The following is a 20,270-nucleotide window of genomic DNA, read 5'->3' on the forward strand; positions in this document are numbered from 1 at the left end:
AGATTTATATAAATCGTTGGCATGGGTAATAATCGTCTGTTGTTGATTCCAGAAAGGCGGCAAAAAGACGCGCCTTTTTTAGTTGATTTGAATATGTATGAGAAGGTTTAGTAAAGAAGTAACTCGCACTCGTAAAAGGAAGTGTAGAAGGACAATTATTTTATTTATTTATTTATTTCATTTGAAGCATATATCCCAATTGTTCTTGCTTATACATTTATGTAAGTATTACATCAAACACTTTGAGACATTGCTAAAAGTTCTTTATTAAAATCAATGAATTATTGTGCTACATGACCAGAGAATAAAGAGACAATGGTTTCCTGTTCCTCCGCTGGTATTTTTTGTATAATACTGTAGTAGAATGGATGATTTATATCAAATTCTACAGGAATGGTCAAAGAAAACAACGCAAGGTTCAATTCTGCAACAGAATATTGTTTGATTATATTAAATGATATCCTAATTAAAACTAGATTTATTTCATATAAAGTATTAAATAAGTAATGCGTAACTATGCACAAAAGCATAATTTATTTACATATAATCGAATATCAAAGCATTATTAGGGGAGGTAGGTTTAATTTTATTTGATGCAATTAATTTTACGATAATATACAATATATATACATCTGTATGTATGTATGCATGTATGTAAATACTTATTTACGGACATCAATATGTATGTATGTATATATATATATTACTTAATTAAAATAATAAAATAATCAATCTATAAATGATACATGCATGACATAAAGGAAGAAACGAGATAAAATGTAAATATCTCTTTCAATAATTGACATAAGAGATAAATGCAAATATATTACTTTATTATAATATTACATAATTAAATAAAGACAAAATAACAGATCTGTAGTGGTAAGCATTAATTAGCTGGATCGACAACATGACCTTCGAATAAGCGTACTGGACTCTCGGATTTGTTTCCATCGTTTTCAGCTACTTTGATGATAACATAGAAAAACGGATGATCGACGGTAAATATATTACCCATCTTTTCAACCAAGATCAATTCTGTAACAGAACATTCAATCACGGGGAAATATGGAAGTACTTTTCACATTAATTTCTCCGGAAATCCTGTTAGTTGCAACATTGGCAAAAAGCATGATCGAACACAACTAACGACAAATACTAAATAAACAGATATGTGTACAATACATACATACATACATATGAGATCTTAAAAAGAAAATAAATAAATAAGAAAAAAAAAATTTTATCTGATGTGTAATTACGTTAGTATTGATATTTAGTTTATTGTTAGTCTTGTTATTTAATAGTAATAATGTTATTTCATTTCGAATTTTTTAAACAAATTTTTCATGAATTCAATGAAATTGAATTTCCATATAAGTACCTATAATAATATTAAGAACTCAAGCTTTTGGATGGGTGATGTGTCCTTGGAATAATGGCGTGAAGTTCAAATGTTTTCCTTGAAATTCTTGATGGACGATACTATAGTAAAATGGGTGATCGATCTTAAAATCAATAACGATCGGTAGACTCGCTAAACACATCATTAATCCTGAAACAAATTTTCTATTGATATGCATTTTACAGGATAAAACATTAATTAAATAATTTAAAAGCAATAAGACGAGGAAAGAAATAGGACAAAAGAGACAATGTTAATGCATTTAATTTAATGTATAACCATAATATAAATTAGTTTAGTTAAGCTCCCAAATAAATTGACATTTTATTCATTTATTCTTTGATAAAACATTTCATAAGAAGTTTCATTTTTTATAGCGTTTTTTTATAGATTTATAATGTGAGCAGTGAAAATTTCAAGTTTTATCTCGGGATATCAGGAGTTTTCTTCATTGTTAGAAACATTTTCATTATTTTCTAGATTATTTCTAATGATTCTTAGATAGAAAAGATGATTGACGCGAAAAACTGTTTTCATCCTACCCGATGATACTTTGATAAACACTGAATCTAAATATCGAACATAAAAATATACATATACTATTTTTTTGTATTCGTCGAATAATTTTCGTGTTCGTCGAATAATTTTCGCATTGCTAATTACATATATAGGAATGTTGTTATTGCTATATATTATTTCAGATATTTTTTCGAACAAAAATGGATCTGCTTTCGGACAGATATTCGGATAACAAGTACAATTTTAAACATTTTTTCCATTAATATTTGGATCAACGTTTCCCACTTAGAATTGATCGAATCAATCATTGATATTTATAAATATTCACATAAACATACATTATTTTTCTTGTATTAGTAATGATTTATTCTGGGAGATATTTCATATAATATATATTCGAGTAAATAGTTTAAAAGGGAAGATTTAATCCCTTTTACATCAAAGCAGAAAACACTAAAATACATTTATACTAAGAGACTAGAGCAACGTAATTGTTTAATATTAGTATATTTGGTAATGCATTATCAGAGGAGTTGGTTTTTATTCCTTGATTGATACCAGTGGATCAATCATATGCGCGATGAACAGTTCTAATCTCGTATTCGAAGAATTCTTATTTGAGATATCTTCTGCTCTAATTATTTTCACATAGAACGGATGATCCACTTCGAAAATTGGTGCTGGTGGTGGTCTCTTAAGTGAACTCGAATGTCGCATTAGAGCACCTGCTGAGATTGTTCAGTAATTACTACGTAAGCCTATATCTTATAACATTCCATATATAAGCATGCTCGATCGTTCTGGCTTCTTTGTAACGGCAGCATGCTTAGAGAAGTAAATTTATAATCTATTGCATTCTAAATAATAGATTTTGATAAGATATAGTTTAACATAGTATTATAGTAAGCGTCTGCTTATGTATTTATTGGGGCCAAGTGATGTTTTTCATGCAAATTGTACGTAAAAAAGTTCGATTAAGGAAGTTTTTTTATGATATAAGTTTTATGATATAAGAAAAGACTATCGATTTTTGCATTTTTAATTTTTCATATCATTAGTTGCTATTAATAAATATGCTCGCAAAAATATATTATCCTATAGCTTGTAAACATTTATTTCCAGTGATTTTTCAAATTATTATATAATTTATCTAATAAACATTTCGAAAGAGAAAATTTCTTTCTTTCTACAGCAAAGCGTTAAATATATCTGTATAATTATGATAAGAATCTAAAGCAACGTTACACTGCTTAATACTAATATATTTGGTAATGCATTATCAAAGGAGTCAGTTTTTATTTTTAGACATCATCTGAGGGATCAACCACGTGCGCGGTAAACATTTCTAATTTTTTATTCGAGGAGTCGTTATTGGAGAAATTCTCAGTTCTAATGATTTTCACGTGGAAGGGACGATCAACGTTGAAAATTGGTGGCGGTGGTGGTCCGTTCAACAAAGCCGAATATCCAGCTATAATAACTGCTGAAATTATTCAATAATTACTATGTAGTCCAATTTCTAACAACATTTCATGTATACACTTTCCCGATTCAATTAGCTCATTTTCTAGCGATAGTATGGTCACAGAATTAATTTATAATCTTATGCGTTCAAATTAATAGATTACGATAAAACATTATTTAACATAGTATGATGGGAAAGTCTGCCTTTGTGTTTATTAGAGCCAAGTGATATTTTTCGTATAAATTATACGTTAAGAAGTTCGATGAAGCAAGTTTTTTATTATATAGGTTAGTAACGTAAACGTAGCAGTTTTACACGAATACTAGTAATTAGTTACAAATACTGTATTATGTTTGGAGCACTTCAGATTTAGAATTGCGCTTTTCTTTATTTTTTGGGGGGGTTTTTAGTTTTTATTTTCTTTTAAGTTCAGAATATTTTGTTCATTTTATTCAATAGAGATGGTTTTCTTTAATCATAATAAAGAAAATCTCGATGAAAAATGTTTCAAATGTAGTAGTGAATAAAACGAGATATCTATTTCTCTTGCTAAGTTATGTTTGTTCATGGTACTAATACTAAATTCGCTTAAAAATATATACAAATTTTCTTGTTAACAATAATTTCTCATTTAATTCGTATTCAATAAGATATTTTCAAAAGAAATATTTCTTTTTACAAAACAAGTTATTAATAATAATAAGAATTAGCAGCAATGATACTATTTAATAGCTGGTCCTGACAGATTAACTACGTGCGCTGTGAATAGTTCTAATTTCGTATTTGAGGAGTTGTCATTGGCGAAATCTTGCATTCTAATGATTTTCACGTGGAAGGGACGATCAACCTTGAAAATTGGTGGTAGTTGTGGTGGTGGAATTTCCAAACAGCGAGAAACTAAAGTAACTGCTATAATTGTTCAAGTATTAGTATAATAGTCCCATATCTGACATCATTCTACATATAAACATCGATTCAATTTGCTTTTTTTCTAGCGGCAGCATGCTTAAAAAATTCCTTTATAATCTGATGCGTTTAAACTAATAAATCATGATATAACATAAATTAACATAGCATGATAGGAAGATTCTACTTATGTGTTTATTGGTGTCAAGTGATATTTTTAAAGCAAATTTTACATTAAAAAGTTTGATTAAAGAATTTTTGTTGTTATATAAATTTTATGATATAAGAAAAGACTATCGACTTTTGCATTTTTAATTTTTCATATCATTAGTTGCTATTAATAAATATGCTCGCAAAAATATATTATCTTTTAGCTTGTAAATATTTATTTCCAGTGATTTTTCAAATTATTATATAATTTATCTAATAAACATTTCTAAAGAGAAAATTTCTTTCTTTCTACAGCAAAGCGTTAAATATATCTGTATAATTATGATAAAAATCTAAAGCAACGTTACACTGCTTAATACTAATACATTTGGTAATGCATTATCAAAGGAGTCAGTTTTTATTTTTGGACATCATCTGAGGGATCAACCACGTGCGCGGTAAACATTTCTAATTTTTTATTCGAGGAGTCGTTATTGGAGAAATTCTCAGTTCTAATGATTTTCACGTGGAAGGGACGATTAACGTTGAAAATTGGTGGCGGTGGTGGTATGTTCAACGAAGTCGGTACTGCAAATATAATACCTGCCAAAATTGTTCAGTAATTACTATGTAGACCAATTTCTAACAACATTTCATGTATACACCTTCCCGATTCAATTAGCTCATTTTCTAGCGATAGTATGGTCACAGAATTAATTTACAATCTTATGCGTTCAAATTAATAGATTACGATAAAACATTATTTAACATAGTATGATGGGAAAGTCTGCCTATGTGTTTATTGAAGCCAAATGATATTTTTCGTATAAATTATACGTTAAGAAGTTCGATTAAACAAGTTTTTTTTTATGATATAGGTTAGTAACGTAAACGTAACAGTTTTTCACGAATACGAGTAGTTAGTTACAAATACTGCATTATGATTGGAGCATCGCAGATTTTGGATTGCACTTTTCTTCATTTTTTTCTTGGGTTTTTAGTTTTTATTTTCTTTTAAGTTCAGAATATTTTGTTCATTTTATTCAATAGAGATGGTTTTCTTTAATCATAATAAAGAAAATCTCGATGAAAAATGTTTCAAATGTAATAGTGAATAAAACAAGATATCTTTTTCTCTTGCTAAGTTAAGTCTGTTTATGGTACTAATATTAAATATGCTTAAAAATATACACAAATCTTCTTGTTAGCAATGTTTTTTCATTTAATTCGTATTCAATAGGAAATTTTCAAAGAAATATTTATATTCTTTTACAGCAAGGAGAACAAAATGAGTTAATATTAATAATAAGAATTAAAAGCAACGAAATTGTTTAAAACTAATATATTCGGTAAAGCATTACCATTCAGTTTTTATTCATTGACTTATACTAACGGATCAACCACATGCGCGGTGAATAGTTCTAATTTCGCATTTGAGGAGTCCTTATTCGGAGAATTCTGTGTTCTCATTATTTTCACGTGGAAGGGACGATCAACCTTGAAAATTGGTGGCGGTGGTGGATCGATAATTCCACTCGTTAATGTAAATATGACACCTGTTGATGAAATTGTTCAGTAATTTATATCAATGCCTATTTTTAATAATATTCCATACTTTAATATGCTCGATTCTTTTGAATCCTTTCGTAGCAGTAGAAAGCATAGGCAAGTTAGTATATACTTGATCTCGTCATAATAGATCTTCATTAGACATTATGTAAGATCGTATTATAATTAGTTTCCACTTATATGATTATCAATACTGACTTAGATATGTTTTATAAATTTCTCTAAAAACGCACGATTAGCTTGTTATTAATGTTTGGTTTAAGTTAGTAACGTAAGCTTTGCAGTTTTTCAGGAATTCGAATAATTAGTAAGAAATATCGTATTATGGTCGGAGTATTGGAAAATTAGTATTACATTTTCTTCTTTTTTTTTTTGTTTTTATTTTGAAGCCCACAACTAGACTATAGTTTGCTCATTTTATTCAGCTTAACGTGTTTTCCTCAATCTTAATACAAAAAGCCTCGATAAATAAAGTGTTCGAGTTGAATAACGAATGAAATAAAATATTTATTTTTTTCCTTGGTTAGGTTTGCTCAAGGTACCCACGAAGAGCGAAAAATTGTCTTTTGTCGATCTAATTTCATAGTGAAAAGGCCTGTCCGCCCTAAAGTATGTCCTCATTGGAGGAGCAATGGGTCTGCCCGGTTTGTTTATACCACCTAAAATAGCATTGTTAGTCATTTTAAACGTGCTTGAAACAATTTTTCAAATATGTCGTACACTTCGTACTGAATATCGAGACACACCTTTTTATAAACCTTTCGATGACAATAAGTCTTTAAAAATTAGACATATAAATGCGAAGCATGTTGAAAGAAAAGAAATTAATTCTTGCCTATGTTTCTAGGGAATGCGACCTTAACGGGAAGATAAAACAATGACGTCTCTCCATTTTTGCGTAACCATAAAACTTTGCCTCAACAATATGAATTTAGTGAAGATTGTTAGAATGTTAGAATATTTTTCGTCGTTCAATTTTTTGCTATTAAATGATAAACGGACAAGAAATAACTTCGAATAAATGACTATTAAAATAAATAGAATTTTGATAGGATCCTTCAATATTGAGCTCTGTCTAAGGGTTTGTGTTAAATTTGTGAGTCATAATTCGTAAATGGATATTATTAATTATTGAATTAGTAGATATGCGATAAATGTGGTTAATGATTGTTAATTAAGTAATTTATTGTTCTGTTTTCTTTGTTATTTTTTCTTTTTTAAACAAGTTGATACTTTGAAAATTTGCCGTTTCATTGCAGCCGATAAAAATAATTGAATAAAATGCCTTGTATTCTCTTATAACGTTGGTACAGCTACGGTTCCAGTGAATGCAGAAATATTTTTGTGTCTTAGAGTGAAATGGAAAGGTCTATCCGCATTAAATGTTTTCTTACTAACTGAGCCTGATATTCCTACTATAACATTATCTATAACAATAATTAATAAAAATAATTATTCATTATTATATTTGCGACTTTGTTAGTAATAATTAAAAGCGTACGATTTTATTAAGCATATTTCAACGTTAATGGTTACGGAGAAATATGCTTGAATATGCAAAAGCAAGGACAAGATACTGGTTCTTTTTATAACCACGAGAATAAATTTTTTAGCCCAGAAATAACGTTGGAATAACAAAGCAAAACAATCATCGAGATACTAATCATTGATCCTAAATAATATAGTTAATGATTTTACTATGACAAAATGTTCTATGAAATGTAAGATAGAACGTGAAGTATATTAATTAAACGCGTATAAAAATAACTATAATAGTTCAAAGAAATGAACGCATAAATAACGAAATGTCTATTAAATGAATATTTCCGTGATTTCTCTAACGAAAAAGATAGTTTTATACAATTATATGTAATCGTTTATCGCGCATTCACTCATATTCCGGTTTTTGAACTTGCCCAACAAATAATAAAATATTATCTTTCCGTATTATAACTAAAAACGGTTTGTCAACATGGACTGCATCGATTGAAGGTGTTCCTATTCTGTCTTCTAGCTCAACACCTGAAACAATATTGTCATTTTCCTAATAACTGAAAAACAAAAAGAAGAAGAAGAATAAGGAGAAAGATCTTCGTTAAGTCAACCGTCACCATCGACAAAGAATCTCAAATAAAAGAGTATTGTTTTTAATCATTGTACAGCCGTTAAACATATCCCATTAAAACACAAACTAATTGTAAGTATTATATACTTTGTTAAGTTGCATACTAAATTGAAAGTAAGAGAAAAAAAAGCGATGGCTGTCAATCGATTGTCAATAGATTCCAACTTAGTAATTGTAAGTTTAATTATTGTCAAGATTTTACAGACAACTCTTTCAAAAGGTTCTACTAAGGATATATGAAATGTCGGTCGCTAATGCACATATATTAAAGTCTTTAGTAATGTTCAAATAGAAAATGATTTATTGAAAATTGATTATTTTTTTAGGAATAATACTATCATCAATTCTGTTCATTTTTGTGTTTTTTTTTGTTGGTTTTTTTTTTTTTTTTTTTTAATGACCAGTCGGTTTACGAAGGTGAGCAGCAAACAGTTGTACGTTATCGTTCTTTATTATTAATAAGAATGGTCTCTCGGCTCTGAATTCTGATTTAGGTCCTGGACGTCCTGATTTAACACCAACATTACCTTCTGAAAAGATATCAAATTTCTCTAACGTGTTTCCGTAAACGAAATTAAAAAGATGAATGACCATCACCATCCATAAATAGAATTTCTTCGACTAGACGGCACTATCCTTGACAAAATTAAATAAAATTAAAACTATACGAAAAAGCATTGACGACGACAATATCAGCAAATTTATCGAAATTACATATTCGTTTTCTATATAAAGCATCACAAATAAAATTACGCTACGTTACATTAAGCTAATTGCTAAATAATAATCGATACTATAGATCGATATTACCAATGCGCTAAATACTTCATCATAGTTTTTTAATCGTTTCACTCGTATTCCTTATAAACGATATTTCTAGGAGCGTGTCATAATTTTATATATACTGTGAAAGGATGAAAGCAATGATAAATGGATGCAGTTGTGGCGACTAGTAATCGAACTATCCGAAGTTTTCAACTATAACTTTTACATATAGCATTTTTCTATGGCTATAATTTTTTTGAAAAGAAAAAATTGTCTATATTTTTCTATACATACATACATACATACATACCTCTCGTTGTCTTCGAAATAATATCTTATTCCAGTGATACTATTTAGTTACCTTAATTCGCTTTGCTTTGCCAATTTCATTCAAAAATGAGATCAATCTTTCATACGAAATCATTAATTTTCTATAAATTTGTAACTAAATATATATTTTTTATTTTTTACTCAAACTATTCGTCTATGTTTTAAACAAATTATAATATAATATATATATAAATGTATATATGTGTGTGCGTGTTTGTGTGTATCTGCATCAAATAAATATAAAATCTAATGGGTCGTATATATGAATTTATAAACTAATAAATAATATGAGATACAAAAAAGATCTTCAAAATATAACGCTTAAGTAAACCGTGCTTTTTTTGGCTTGTATTAGGAAAAAAAGGAAAGAAAAGAAAAATTTTGAAAATTGATGAATCTTGAAAAGCTTTAGAGAACAGAAGGGTTTCTTATCAATTGATAAAATTTAAATGCGCATATTTATATGGCAACGATGATTCATTAAGAAAATATCAAGATAGCTTCACAGAGAGCATGCTTGTAGTTAAATCGATTATTCAAAAGAAAAATACATGAGATTCTTATACGGCAAGTTCAAAACTTATCTATTGACCGATAAGTTTATACAAATGATGACTTCCTATCTATAGAATGATATACACGTATGCACATTTACAAACAAATGATTTTAAATAAAGAAAAAGAAAAAAAGAAATTACGTGTACTTAAATAGGACTTAACAAATGTATGACACGTGTATCAATTTCGAATTGATATAATATAAAAATGTATAGAAGAAAAAAAAGAAAAAAAAACAGTAGGGAGAAAAGATAAGCTATGTGTAAAGTTTGGATTGTATCGAAAAGAAGATCAACGATTACGACTTCATTTTCATCTCGAACAAAACGATGTTTCCATATTTAATAATCGCCAAGAATGGTCGATCGACATTGAATCGAATAGGCGGCGGTGGTGACCATGAGCTTGAAAGAGGCCTGAATCTAATACCTGTTAGAATAATCAATGAAACAGAGTATTACAGACCAGACCCATCGTAACGGAATGAAATAAATAATGCTAAGAAAAAAAAAAGAACAAAGAAGAAAGAAAGAGAATAAAAATCTTGTGGTTACTTAAAAATGTTTTCAATAAAATTAAAAAGAGAGATACATTGTTAAATAAAGTGTAAATTGTGTATATTATTCCATGTAAATGATAAAAAAATATCATAAAAGTTCCTAATGAATATGAATATAATGAAAATTCCTTTCGTTGCTTGTGATCATATTCAAACGAGACCTAAAATTTAGTTCTATTCGTCATTTCGCGTGATCGAATCGATTGTATATAAATTTACTTATTAATTTTGTATGAATCTTCCTTCATAAAACGTCGAGAAGATGATGCATTTATTCTTCTCGATCGAGAGAATATAGAATATTGAAAAAAAATCCTCATCGTTATCGCGTAAAAATACGATCTGATTGTGAGAAGAGATTATAAAGTAAATGCTTAGTCTGTTTGACAAATCAAGAAATATATACAGAAGTTAAGAGAATTATAGGGATTGGATATAGCTATTAATGAAAAAAAAGAAAACAAAAGAAATAAGAAAGTGATACGCTATTTGATACAAGAAGCACATTGAACAGATAAACATGCTATTGCAGTAAAAAAATGAAGAAGCTCGAAATATGTTAAAAATTATTATCTGAATTAAAGATTAACATTAAACAAAAAAAATGTATAACAGCTGAGTTTATAAACACAAGAGCAAAGTACACGGAATGCAATAAGTACTGAAGATTTCTGAAGAAATTCTGAGAAAGTAAATGGTAAGCAAATGAACAAATAAGATGCATTGCTGATTTATTTTAATAGCATAAATAAATTGTTGTATTATGTAATGTTGCTAGAACTTTTCTCAGAATTTTTCGGGAAAAAAAAATAAATACATAACTAAAAAAAGAGACAAAGTAATAGTTAGCGTTTCATCTCTAAAGCCTTTGTCTACTTCCGTTTTATTAAAATCTAAAAAGCAAACAGCAAGTAATTATACAAATTGTAATGTACTTACCAGTTGCTCCTGCAGCTTCGCTACCTTCTTCATTTACTTCAATGAATGCCTTCTGTACGACTTCAGAGATGTAGAGGCCATGATCGGAAATACCGTTGAAGTTAGCTTCACTTACGCTGAACGCCTTTCTTATTCCCATCTAAGTAAAGAAAGATTATAATATTTTAATGATATATGTCATTTCGTAAAATCTAATATTGATTATAGCGTTTAATCCTCACGTTCTGAAGATGTTCATTGAGTTTAATAGTGCTTTCGATCTTGAATTTAGGCAAGTAAACTTCAACTTCAGTCCTGTGTCCTCTCTTAAGAACTTCTTCGAGACCGTGGACTGCCAATTTCTTTTCGATTGTAGGTAATCCGTCGACTTCGTCAGGTAAGATGATGATCATGCTGTATTCACCACCCTGAAGAAGCAACAATTCTTTTATTTAAGATCTTAATTCATCAGTTAATTAATATAAATAATTCTATTCAAATTAATATAAATAACTCTAATCAAATTACTTTGTATGGCATCTCGATGAAAGAAGCTTTACATTCGGGAAGTACACCATAGTTGTACATTCCAGACCTGTACATGGTAGGTACATTCTTAACTTCGGTCTTGCTGACGTGGAAGGGTCTATCTTGAGTCAATTTAGGATCGAACTTATTCTTCCAGTTACCCTTGAAGTAGACAGCATTGACGAGCACCATGGCGGTTGCATCATTTAGACTATCTGCAATGAAAATATGTATACACATAATATGAGAAGTTCAATAAAGAAAAGAAATAATAGAAGACTCTAAAAGTAGACTAACCGGGTTTGACGAGGTCCTTAATGCGATTTTTAGTTTGTTCCTCAACCCACTGGTTGATAGTATTAGCAGCCAATGCGCTTTGAGAAAAGTCCAAAGATTGCGAAGATGATAAGAATGCATTTTGAGTCAATTCTTGGAAAGTTGGTTTAACGGAGAATTCCTTATTTATGAAAACTTTATTGGCAAGACGAAGTTCTACGTCTGTGACGGCCTACAATATATAATTTCGAAATGAACGATTAATTAAATTTCACACACATCATTTTAAGTAGAATTAAGATAAAAAGTTTAATAATCCCTACGTTAAGAGTTTTGATAAGACTTGAATATCCAGGTGTAGCTTGGGATTCCGACGGAAGGTGAAGAACACTTTTCATTTCGTCTTGAGTCTCTCCACGGGCGCCGTAAGCAGCCATGGAAAGAACAACGGAAGCGCTAAGAGGAGAAGTGACCAAATTGCCATGGTTTGACGACGCGACCTCCTAATAAAGTTTATCATAAATGATGTAATTAATAATTCAATTTTAATAAAATTATAATAATATATTAAAATAAATAGATATTTATTTTTCTTACAGCAAAGAAGGACGTTGAGAACTGGTTGTTGGCTTCAGTAACAGCCTGAACGGCCCTGTTTTCAACAGGTCCGGCCATGGTGTTTACCAGGCAGATTGCCAAAATTAATAAGTCTAATAGTGAAAATGAAAATAAAAAGGAAATTATTATTTGAATTACATTTCAATTACATTAAAAGGATCGCGTTAAATATAATATTTGTAATAATTTATTGTACGTAGAAATGATTTCGAACTTACAAATAAAAGTTTATAGTAATAAATTTGTAGATTAGAAAAAATTTTCATATTAGAATAAAGAAACATTTATCTGCGATAAATATAAAACGAAACGAGGAAAATTAAAAAAAAAAAAAGAAATAAAAATAAATAGATAGAACGTAATCAAGAATACAGTTAGATGCGAAAATAAGGTCAAGATCGTTTAGTTCGAGCACGATATTTTTTATGTTTCGAAAGAAATTATCAATTAAATTTTCCCATTTGATCACATTATACGATAATTAACAAGAAAGGTTACATGAAAAGATTATAACCATTATAAAACATTACAAAAAGAATATATTATTTTAACAAAACTAGTTGATAGACTATGTAGATGTTTCTATTTGTTCTGTTATAAAATATCGATAAAAAATTTAACAATAATGAAATTGGGAGAAATGTTCGACCACCGTTAAACAAATATCTATCAAATAAATTATTATAAAACGTATGCAGAATTGAAATAATCTTCCAATATTCCATAAACTTCCAAACAAAAGTTAATTGTATACTATATTTCATGTATTGCATACGTGCGAAAAAAATACAATGAAATAAACTTGTCTAATTGACACCAAACAATAATGTAGAATAAGATATACCCGTATATATACTATTCATGCATAATATGTGCAAAGTATATACGCAGGCTATCCAATATTTCCTCGAGTCTCGTTGGAAAAACCCATTGTGTCAGTGAGAGGAGGCGAGGGATTTAGCATAATAATTGCAGTAAGTGGTAACGTATTCTTCCATATAAATCAAATAATTTCGAAGAAATTATTTAAATAAGTATCTAGTTATGATGTAAGTATACACATTCATCCATACATATAAAATTATTGCTGATTTATTTCGAAAAATATGAACGATTTAAAAAAAAAAAAAGTATTAAAAATGTCTTCCTATCGATCTTTATTGCTTTATATATTGGCAATCGCATTATCGTTTATATTAGCTTGATTGTATGCGTATCTAAATTTATTATGATAACGCTAGTATATTCTCCGTATGTAGATGTACCCAAAAAGACATATTACATTCGTTCAAGTCGTTTAGCAATGAGGAAGTATCATGTTCAAGAGCGCGTTCTCATATTATGATAGTTAAATATATTTAAGTATATATATGAATAATTATCTACATTGAATGTAAAGTGAAATTAAATGATACATAATTGAAATATGTTCTGAGAAATAATACATCAATGACATTTCGGTGTTATCAAATTTAAAATGAAATGTAATTTAGCACCCGGGAAAACAAATAATTTGAATAAATTATAGATAACATCTAACGATACATAGTTTATAAATAGAAAATCTTTTCGGTAATATATAGTCATAATAGGAAGATTTATATTTTAAATGTCTTTTAAATTGCCGATGATACATTGATAAATTCTTCTCATAAATTACATATTAAGAATCGACAAGATCTATTTTGAAGTTCAGAAAGACAAAGTCAACATTTTCTGGGATACATCAAAGGTACATATTTAGTGATAAAAATTTCGAAAAATTGAACGAAATGTCTAACGTAGAAGATTCCTACTCACTTCTATACATCTTGATTGGTTGTGTCTGTCGTCTCGCTTTGAATGCCAAACGTTGACTAAGAAACGAGTGCTTGGTACGCGTATATAAAAGAGAACCGGCTGAGAACCCCCCAGGAAAGTCCCAATGACGGAATTGCGATGAAAGAAGCTATGTAACGATTAAACAGGACGAACAACACCGATCTTGAGTTACAACTAGCCAATCACGTTGCTCGAACGATCACAAGCAAAAAGATAAGCGCGCCGAGCATAATCTCTTTTGAATTCGTAAATTCAATTGACTCTCGACCCTGAAACGAAGAACACGAGTACGAGTACACCGACTGTTAGGTGCAAAGATCGAATTAAGAAGAAATCAACGAAATTATTTGTCCCTAATTTATTTTAAAAAAAAAATCCCCGTAAATTATGAATTGTCAAAAAACAATCGATCAATTTGATAAAGTACTTGTAATGGAATTTCATTCAAACGGATGTGATTCTAACGATTTATCAATTTTAATGATAATAATATAATCGTTTATATTTTTCAAAACAATAATGATTCTCATTATTCTTAGATAATAATTAGTTGGAAGAATGATTTAAAAATTATCCAACGATAATAAATAGCGTTACGACGATTATAATATCGTAATGGGATATGACGTCAACAGATTATTTCTCTTTTCTAATTCCAATTTTTTCTACTTATTTTTCATCATTTTTATCTTCTTTTATTTATCATATCGGAGGAAATTCATTAATTCTTATGAATAATATTTAAAATAGTTTTTATTTACATTTTGTATATTATTTGTTAATATAATAACTCGATAAGATTAACAAAAGAGATATGATATTTTGAAGATTTGACAAAATCTGTATTTTTTAATCGTAATCTCTTTATCTTTAAGCATTTATTTTACAAGTTACAAGTACTATAAATAAATTAACACGTAAAAAGCAATAAATTAAAAAATTTTACTAATCATCGATGTGCTTGATTATATCTTAAAAGAAGAAGATAGACGATCTATTTAGACAAGACCTGCGTGGACGATAAAATAGATGCTTGTCATTTAATCCATTTTATTTACCTAAGTACGTAGACCTATCCATATCGGGAGAAAGAAAGAGAGAGAGAGAGAGAAAGAAAGAAATAAAGACAGACAAATCCAAATTTGTTTATTTCAAAAAATTTCCATCGATTCTAATCTGATCTAGAAAAAAGAACATGTTTTTGGTAAAAATATTTATAACGACGATCTTTTCGTTCTCATTAGATAATATCTCGAACGATGATAGATATTTAGAAAAAAGGAAAAAAAAAGAAAAGTAATATATAAAAAATCTTGACCAAAAAAGACGGAAATGCGTGATCGAGATAAAGATCAAGAATAATGCAGTAGTTGTTAATAGGGTATAGTGATTTGTATACAACTAGGTATACGTAGTTGTTGACTGACGTTGAATAGTTGCTGTATAAAAACCTGGTTGATAGTCTAAAAATGAGGATGAATTGTCATAAATGACCATGAACGCGTATAAACGCATAAAAATTGATAGGCATCCGAGTGAGTAAAAATACGGGTAGTCATATTGGTCCATTATACAAATATGGACAAGAATTCGTCCATGACCTTGAAATTATCCCCCACCCATTTAGATTCCTTCTTACCAAACTACCACTCTTGTCCAATCTTGCCCACTCTTGTAGATAGAATTGTACCATTATAACCAACGCCCATATCATATTTTAACAGACAACGCCCATGCGATGAATCGTACAAGATCATTCCATGAAATAATGTTATTATTTCTTATAGAAATTTGACCATTCATTCGAATTTGTAAAACAGAAATAAGATAAAACATATTCACCAATATAGCGGACCAATCAGCACATCAAATTTTCCCTTTGAATGTTATACAATCTACTGATATCAACGAAGACACAAGGATTTGCTTCCTTCGTTCAATAAAACTCACACGTCGATAATATGTATATGAATAACGAAGGATTGTCGAATCGACTACACATCTACAACGTCGCTGGTATCGTTTTCTAGATTTAAATCAATATACAAAAAGCGCGGGATTTAAAAAGTCGATAAAACATCCTTAGAATTTAGTACCCGTTGAACAATTTCGAATTTGAAACTCGAAAGTAAATGTACATTCTCGGAAAATGATTATCAGCAAAAAAATAAAATGAATTTATTCACTATTCGATATTATTTACCAGTTTATGAAAAAGAAATATTTAAAAAAAAAAGACTAAGAAGTAGATAGAAGTGTAAAACATGTATTTACACGAGTACGCATATTTGTACATCTTGCATATTTTTTTAAATTTTTTCATCGAAATGATAAGAAGAGATTATAAATTTCCAGCACGTTCTACACTTTGTAATAAAGATTTAGATTTTTCTGAAACATTACCATATCCATATCCGCAGATCTAAATCTCGATAAGGTATTGGGATCAAGTGTTTTTTTGTGATTTTCACGAGATTTGTTTCTCTTTTTACAATACTCGTAGATAAATATAATATAATATAAATTAATCGAATTGCGTCACTTTTTTTCACTTCAATGCGATCGATTTGTCGATAATTATTTCGATGATTGCGCACATTAAATAAAACTTACCGACAAAAAAAAGATTCACTATTTCAAGTTGTAAGGCGTATTAAGCAGGCATATAACACGCACAAAACTGACTGGAAAATGAAACGAACCGGTTGACGCACAGTCTTCGATAAGATTATTTGTTAGAAGGTATTTCAATCCAACCAAAATAAATATCTAAATTTAACTTACTTCAATGCCCGTTTTTCGACGTAAAGTCATATTTCCGATGGTTTCTAATTATTAGAAACGTAGCTAGCATGTAGATATTATTATACTTTCTTATTAAAAAATTCTTATCTTTTTCAATATTAAAATATTATTACTTTCGAAAAAACAAGTAACAAAGTTTAACTACAAAATATAGCTCTAGTAATCTCATTGATTCTTATTCAAACCTTATCTCGTATAAAATGATAATCCAGATAAATATTACCGCAAAAATAATGTTCGATTAGATTAAATATAAGATGATTCAATGAATATTAGAAGCTTAATACAATTTTTAATGACAAATAAATTAAATACTCCGAAATAGATAACCATGATTCGCTTTCGTATTAAATTCCTACGAATTGTGCAATTCCTCGAATTAGTGAAAATATCAGATGTTATAGTTATTATTAATATTGCTGTAAAAATATAATAATTATGGGAAAAAAATGTTAAAATATTATATATGAATATGCGAAAGTACCATTTAAATTACAAAATTTATAACGTCTTATTTTTCTATCAAGCCTTTTCGAAATGTCTTGGTATAAAAGTGCCCCTTCGAAATTGTTCTCTGTGATCGCAACATTTATCATTAGGATATCCCTTTTTACAAAGATCACAACCACAAGTAGGCTCTCGAGGTTCTTCGTGGTAAGGTGGACAAGGAGCAGGTTTCGGTTCGCAACAGCAAGGTGCGCTAGGATCCTGTTGTATAATAAAATGATCGAAGAAGATTTATTTTAAGATTAAACTAACCGATAATTTATGTATATCTACTTATACCAACATCGATCGAATGACCAGTCTTAAATCAAGTTCTGACTTAAATAATGAATACAGTAATTTGTAGATAATAATAAAATAATATTTATAATTATAATTATATGATAAATGAAGAAAAATTAATGCAATAACATTAAATACAGAATTTTAATTGAATACCGGTCGTGACATGTTAAGAAATAATGGTCCTTAATATTATATAAATAATTATCATTGAAAGCTAAAATCATCTAATCGTTAACCTGCATTTTAATGAAACAACAAGGTGGTTCCCGTGGTGGACACATTTCACTAGGTGCTTTGTACTCCCATAACTTTTGATCTGAGTCTTTAGATTTGTCTTGGTCTTTTATATCGGTACGAACATCTGTTCGTGTATCTCCACGGTCATCGATTTGTGGATCGGTACGATCATCGGTTTGTGGAACGGAACGATAATCAGCTTTAATATCGCTTTCTTTTTCGGGAATAATTAATTGGCTTTCAGACTTTCTTCTTCTCCAAGGACACGCTGATTTTATTTGTTGCGCAGACCATTTAACACCTCCGTTTACTGGCAATTATCAATAAAAATCAATAAAATAAGAAATAATGAAATTATGTGTGTGTATACAATTATAATAAATAATAATATTTAATAATAAATACATTAATAAAATTAAAGGAAAACATGAAACGTGCCCTATGAATTGTATTTTTTACCAGTATTAAGCATTCGATTGAAAATATTTGAACGCGAATCATCTTCCATATTTATTAATGATGACAATGATGTCCCACAAAATTGTAGGATCTGCGATACAAATCAGTTCTTCATTCTTTTTAGATAATATACATTTTTACATAAGATTTAATTTTGTATGTTAATGATCGAAAATGTAAATCGATAAATGATCGATATATCGATTATTTGATTCGATTTATTCGACAAAGCAAAAAATATAAATATATAATTTTTTTTCTATTAATTTTAAAAACTATTTCTGATCACTCCATCAAAAATAACGAATATTTTTAAAATGATATATATATATCTCATAGATTATTATATATTTTGTTATTTTTCTCAAAACATATATCGTCGCCAACAATATCCAAATATGAGCGCCAATAAAATGGACATTGAGAATATACAAATAAGATATGTATATCAGTTAAAAAAAATTAAAATATGTATGTACATATCCTCTGGTGTGTATTGACATGTACTATGAAGCGATCATAAATCAAAACCAATCAAAAGGCGAACGAAACTTGTCCAAGAAATTTCACGAGTAAAGAAATTACCTCTCTATACAAAATATATTACAATGGTTTTATTTTAATCAAGTGTTTTCGTTCGCGACTGGTGGATTTTAAGGTTAAGTTCCCAATAATACAAAGATGACAGACCAAAACAATTATAGCATACAACTAGACCCGGAAACAAAAATGCATTGTACATTGTATTTGTTTAAAAATGTAAAAAATACTGCTGAAGTAAAAAAAAAGGTAATCTCTGGGGATCTTGCTTGTTGCTTCCTAAAACCTACATGCATAGTAGATCCATTTCAAATAATAATAGCCGCTAACAAGGCGGCAATTAATGAAAATTGTAATCAGTTAATTACAAGGAATAAATTTACGGAGACTTTGTTTTATCTCTCAATAACTAAAAATATATCCAAATCACTGTCAGATTTTGGGATAAACGACAATGATACAAATATATTGGTTGTAGCGATTCACAAAATAGACGATCAAGAATCTATCTCAAAAATGATTATTGATAATATAAAAGGAGAAAGAATATCGCTAGAAGAGCTGAAAGAATTAAATAATTTAGAACTAGTACAAAAATATTATAAAATTGATAAAGAGGAACTAATTGTATCTACTTATACAGATTCGATAATATCTAGAATCGCTTGCAAAGACTTTTCTTCAATGAAATCGTAACGTTGGATTAAAAATAATTCATATAAAATAAAAAAGAATAATATATATATAATATTAAAAAAAAAAGGAAATACAGAATGCAAAATATTTTGATTCTTACTAAACCAAATGAATATATTTTATTTTATTCTTTCCATTAAAGAAAACTAAATAACTCTGTATAAGAACACAATAAATACAGAACCTATCTTGAATCACAGTTTATAATTTTTAACCGACTAAAGCAAAT

General features: G+C 28.8%; 3 protein-coding genes across 16 annotated transcripts; 1 reads left to right on the plus strand and 2 right to left on the minus strand.

Annotated features, from left to right (window-relative positions):
- Window positions 1–246: 246 nt before the first annotated feature.
- On the minus strand, window positions 247–16,453 carry LOC122522654 (serine protease inhibitor 3/4-like). Of its 14 annotated transcripts, XM_043643895.1 has the most exons (9): window positions 14,492–14,599; window positions 12,671–12,783; window positions 12,397–12,576; window positions 12,095–12,305; window positions 11,798–12,012; window positions 11,512–11,697; window positions 11,291–11,429; window positions 1,385–1,555; window positions 247–424 (listed from the first exon to the last, which is right to left on the minus strand). In XM_043643895.1, exons 1-8 carry the CDS (start codon window positions 14,499–14,501, stop codon window positions 1,404–1,406), a joined length of 1,206 nt encoding a protein of 401 aa, XP_043499830.1. In that variant the 5' UTR covers window positions 14,502–14,599; the 3' UTR covers window positions 247–424; window positions 1,385–1,403. The 14 variants fall into 14 exon arrangements, with proteins under 14 accessions (XP_043499830.1, XP_043499834.1, XP_043499832.1 ...); XM_043643899.1 differs by lacking the exon at window positions 1,385–1,555; XM_043643897.1 differs by lacking the exons at window positions 247–424; window positions 1,385–1,555 and adding an exon at window positions 813–1,038.
- A 1,386-nt stretch (window positions 16,454–17,839) lies between these two features.
- LOC122522126 lies at window positions 17,840–18,663 on the minus strand (the record flags this gene model as incomplete). The annotated part of the gene is made up of 2 exons (XM_043642937.1): window positions 17,840–18,051; window positions 18,336–18,663. Coding segments are annotated over 2 exons (540 nt in total), but the record flags the coding sequence as incomplete, so codon positions are not given.
- A 566-nt stretch (window positions 18,664–19,229) lies between these two features.
- LOC122522621 (EKC/KEOPS complex subunit TPRKB-like) lies at window positions 19,230–20,235 on the plus strand. The gene has a single exon (XM_043643849.1). The coding sequence runs from the start codon at window positions 19,487–19,489 to the stop codon at window positions 20,039–20,041; it is 555 nt and encodes a 184-aa protein (XP_043499784.1). The 5' UTR covers window positions 19,230–19,486; the 3' UTR covers window positions 20,042–20,235.
- The last annotated feature ends 35 nt before the right edge of the window (window positions 20,236–20,270 follow it).

The sequence above is a fragment of the Polistes fuscatus genome, unplaced genomic scaffold, assembly GCF_010416935.1.
Source record: "Polistes fuscatus isolate 324 unplaced genomic scaffold, CU_Pfus_HIC Scaffold5, whole genome shotgun sequence".
Taxonomy (NCBI): Eukaryota; Metazoa; Arthropoda; class Insecta; order Hymenoptera; family Vespidae; genus Polistes; species Polistes fuscatus.

Excerpts from the sequence above, each read along its gene's own strand:
- LOC122522621 (XM_043643849.1), top strand. The coding sequence starts at position 19,487 with ATGACAGACCAAAACAATTATAGCATACAACTAGACCCGGAAACAAAA.
- LOC122522654 (XM_043643888.1), bottom strand. Across the intron at positions 12,577-12,670 it reads TCTCAACGTCCTTCTTTGCT|GAGGTCGCGTCGTCAAACCA; the intron begins GTAAGAAAAATA and ends AAACTTTATTAG. Across the intron at positions 2,653-11,290 it reads CGAAGCTGCAGGAGCAACTG|CAGGTGCTCTAATGCGACAT; the intron begins GTAAGTACATTA and ends GAACAATCTCAG.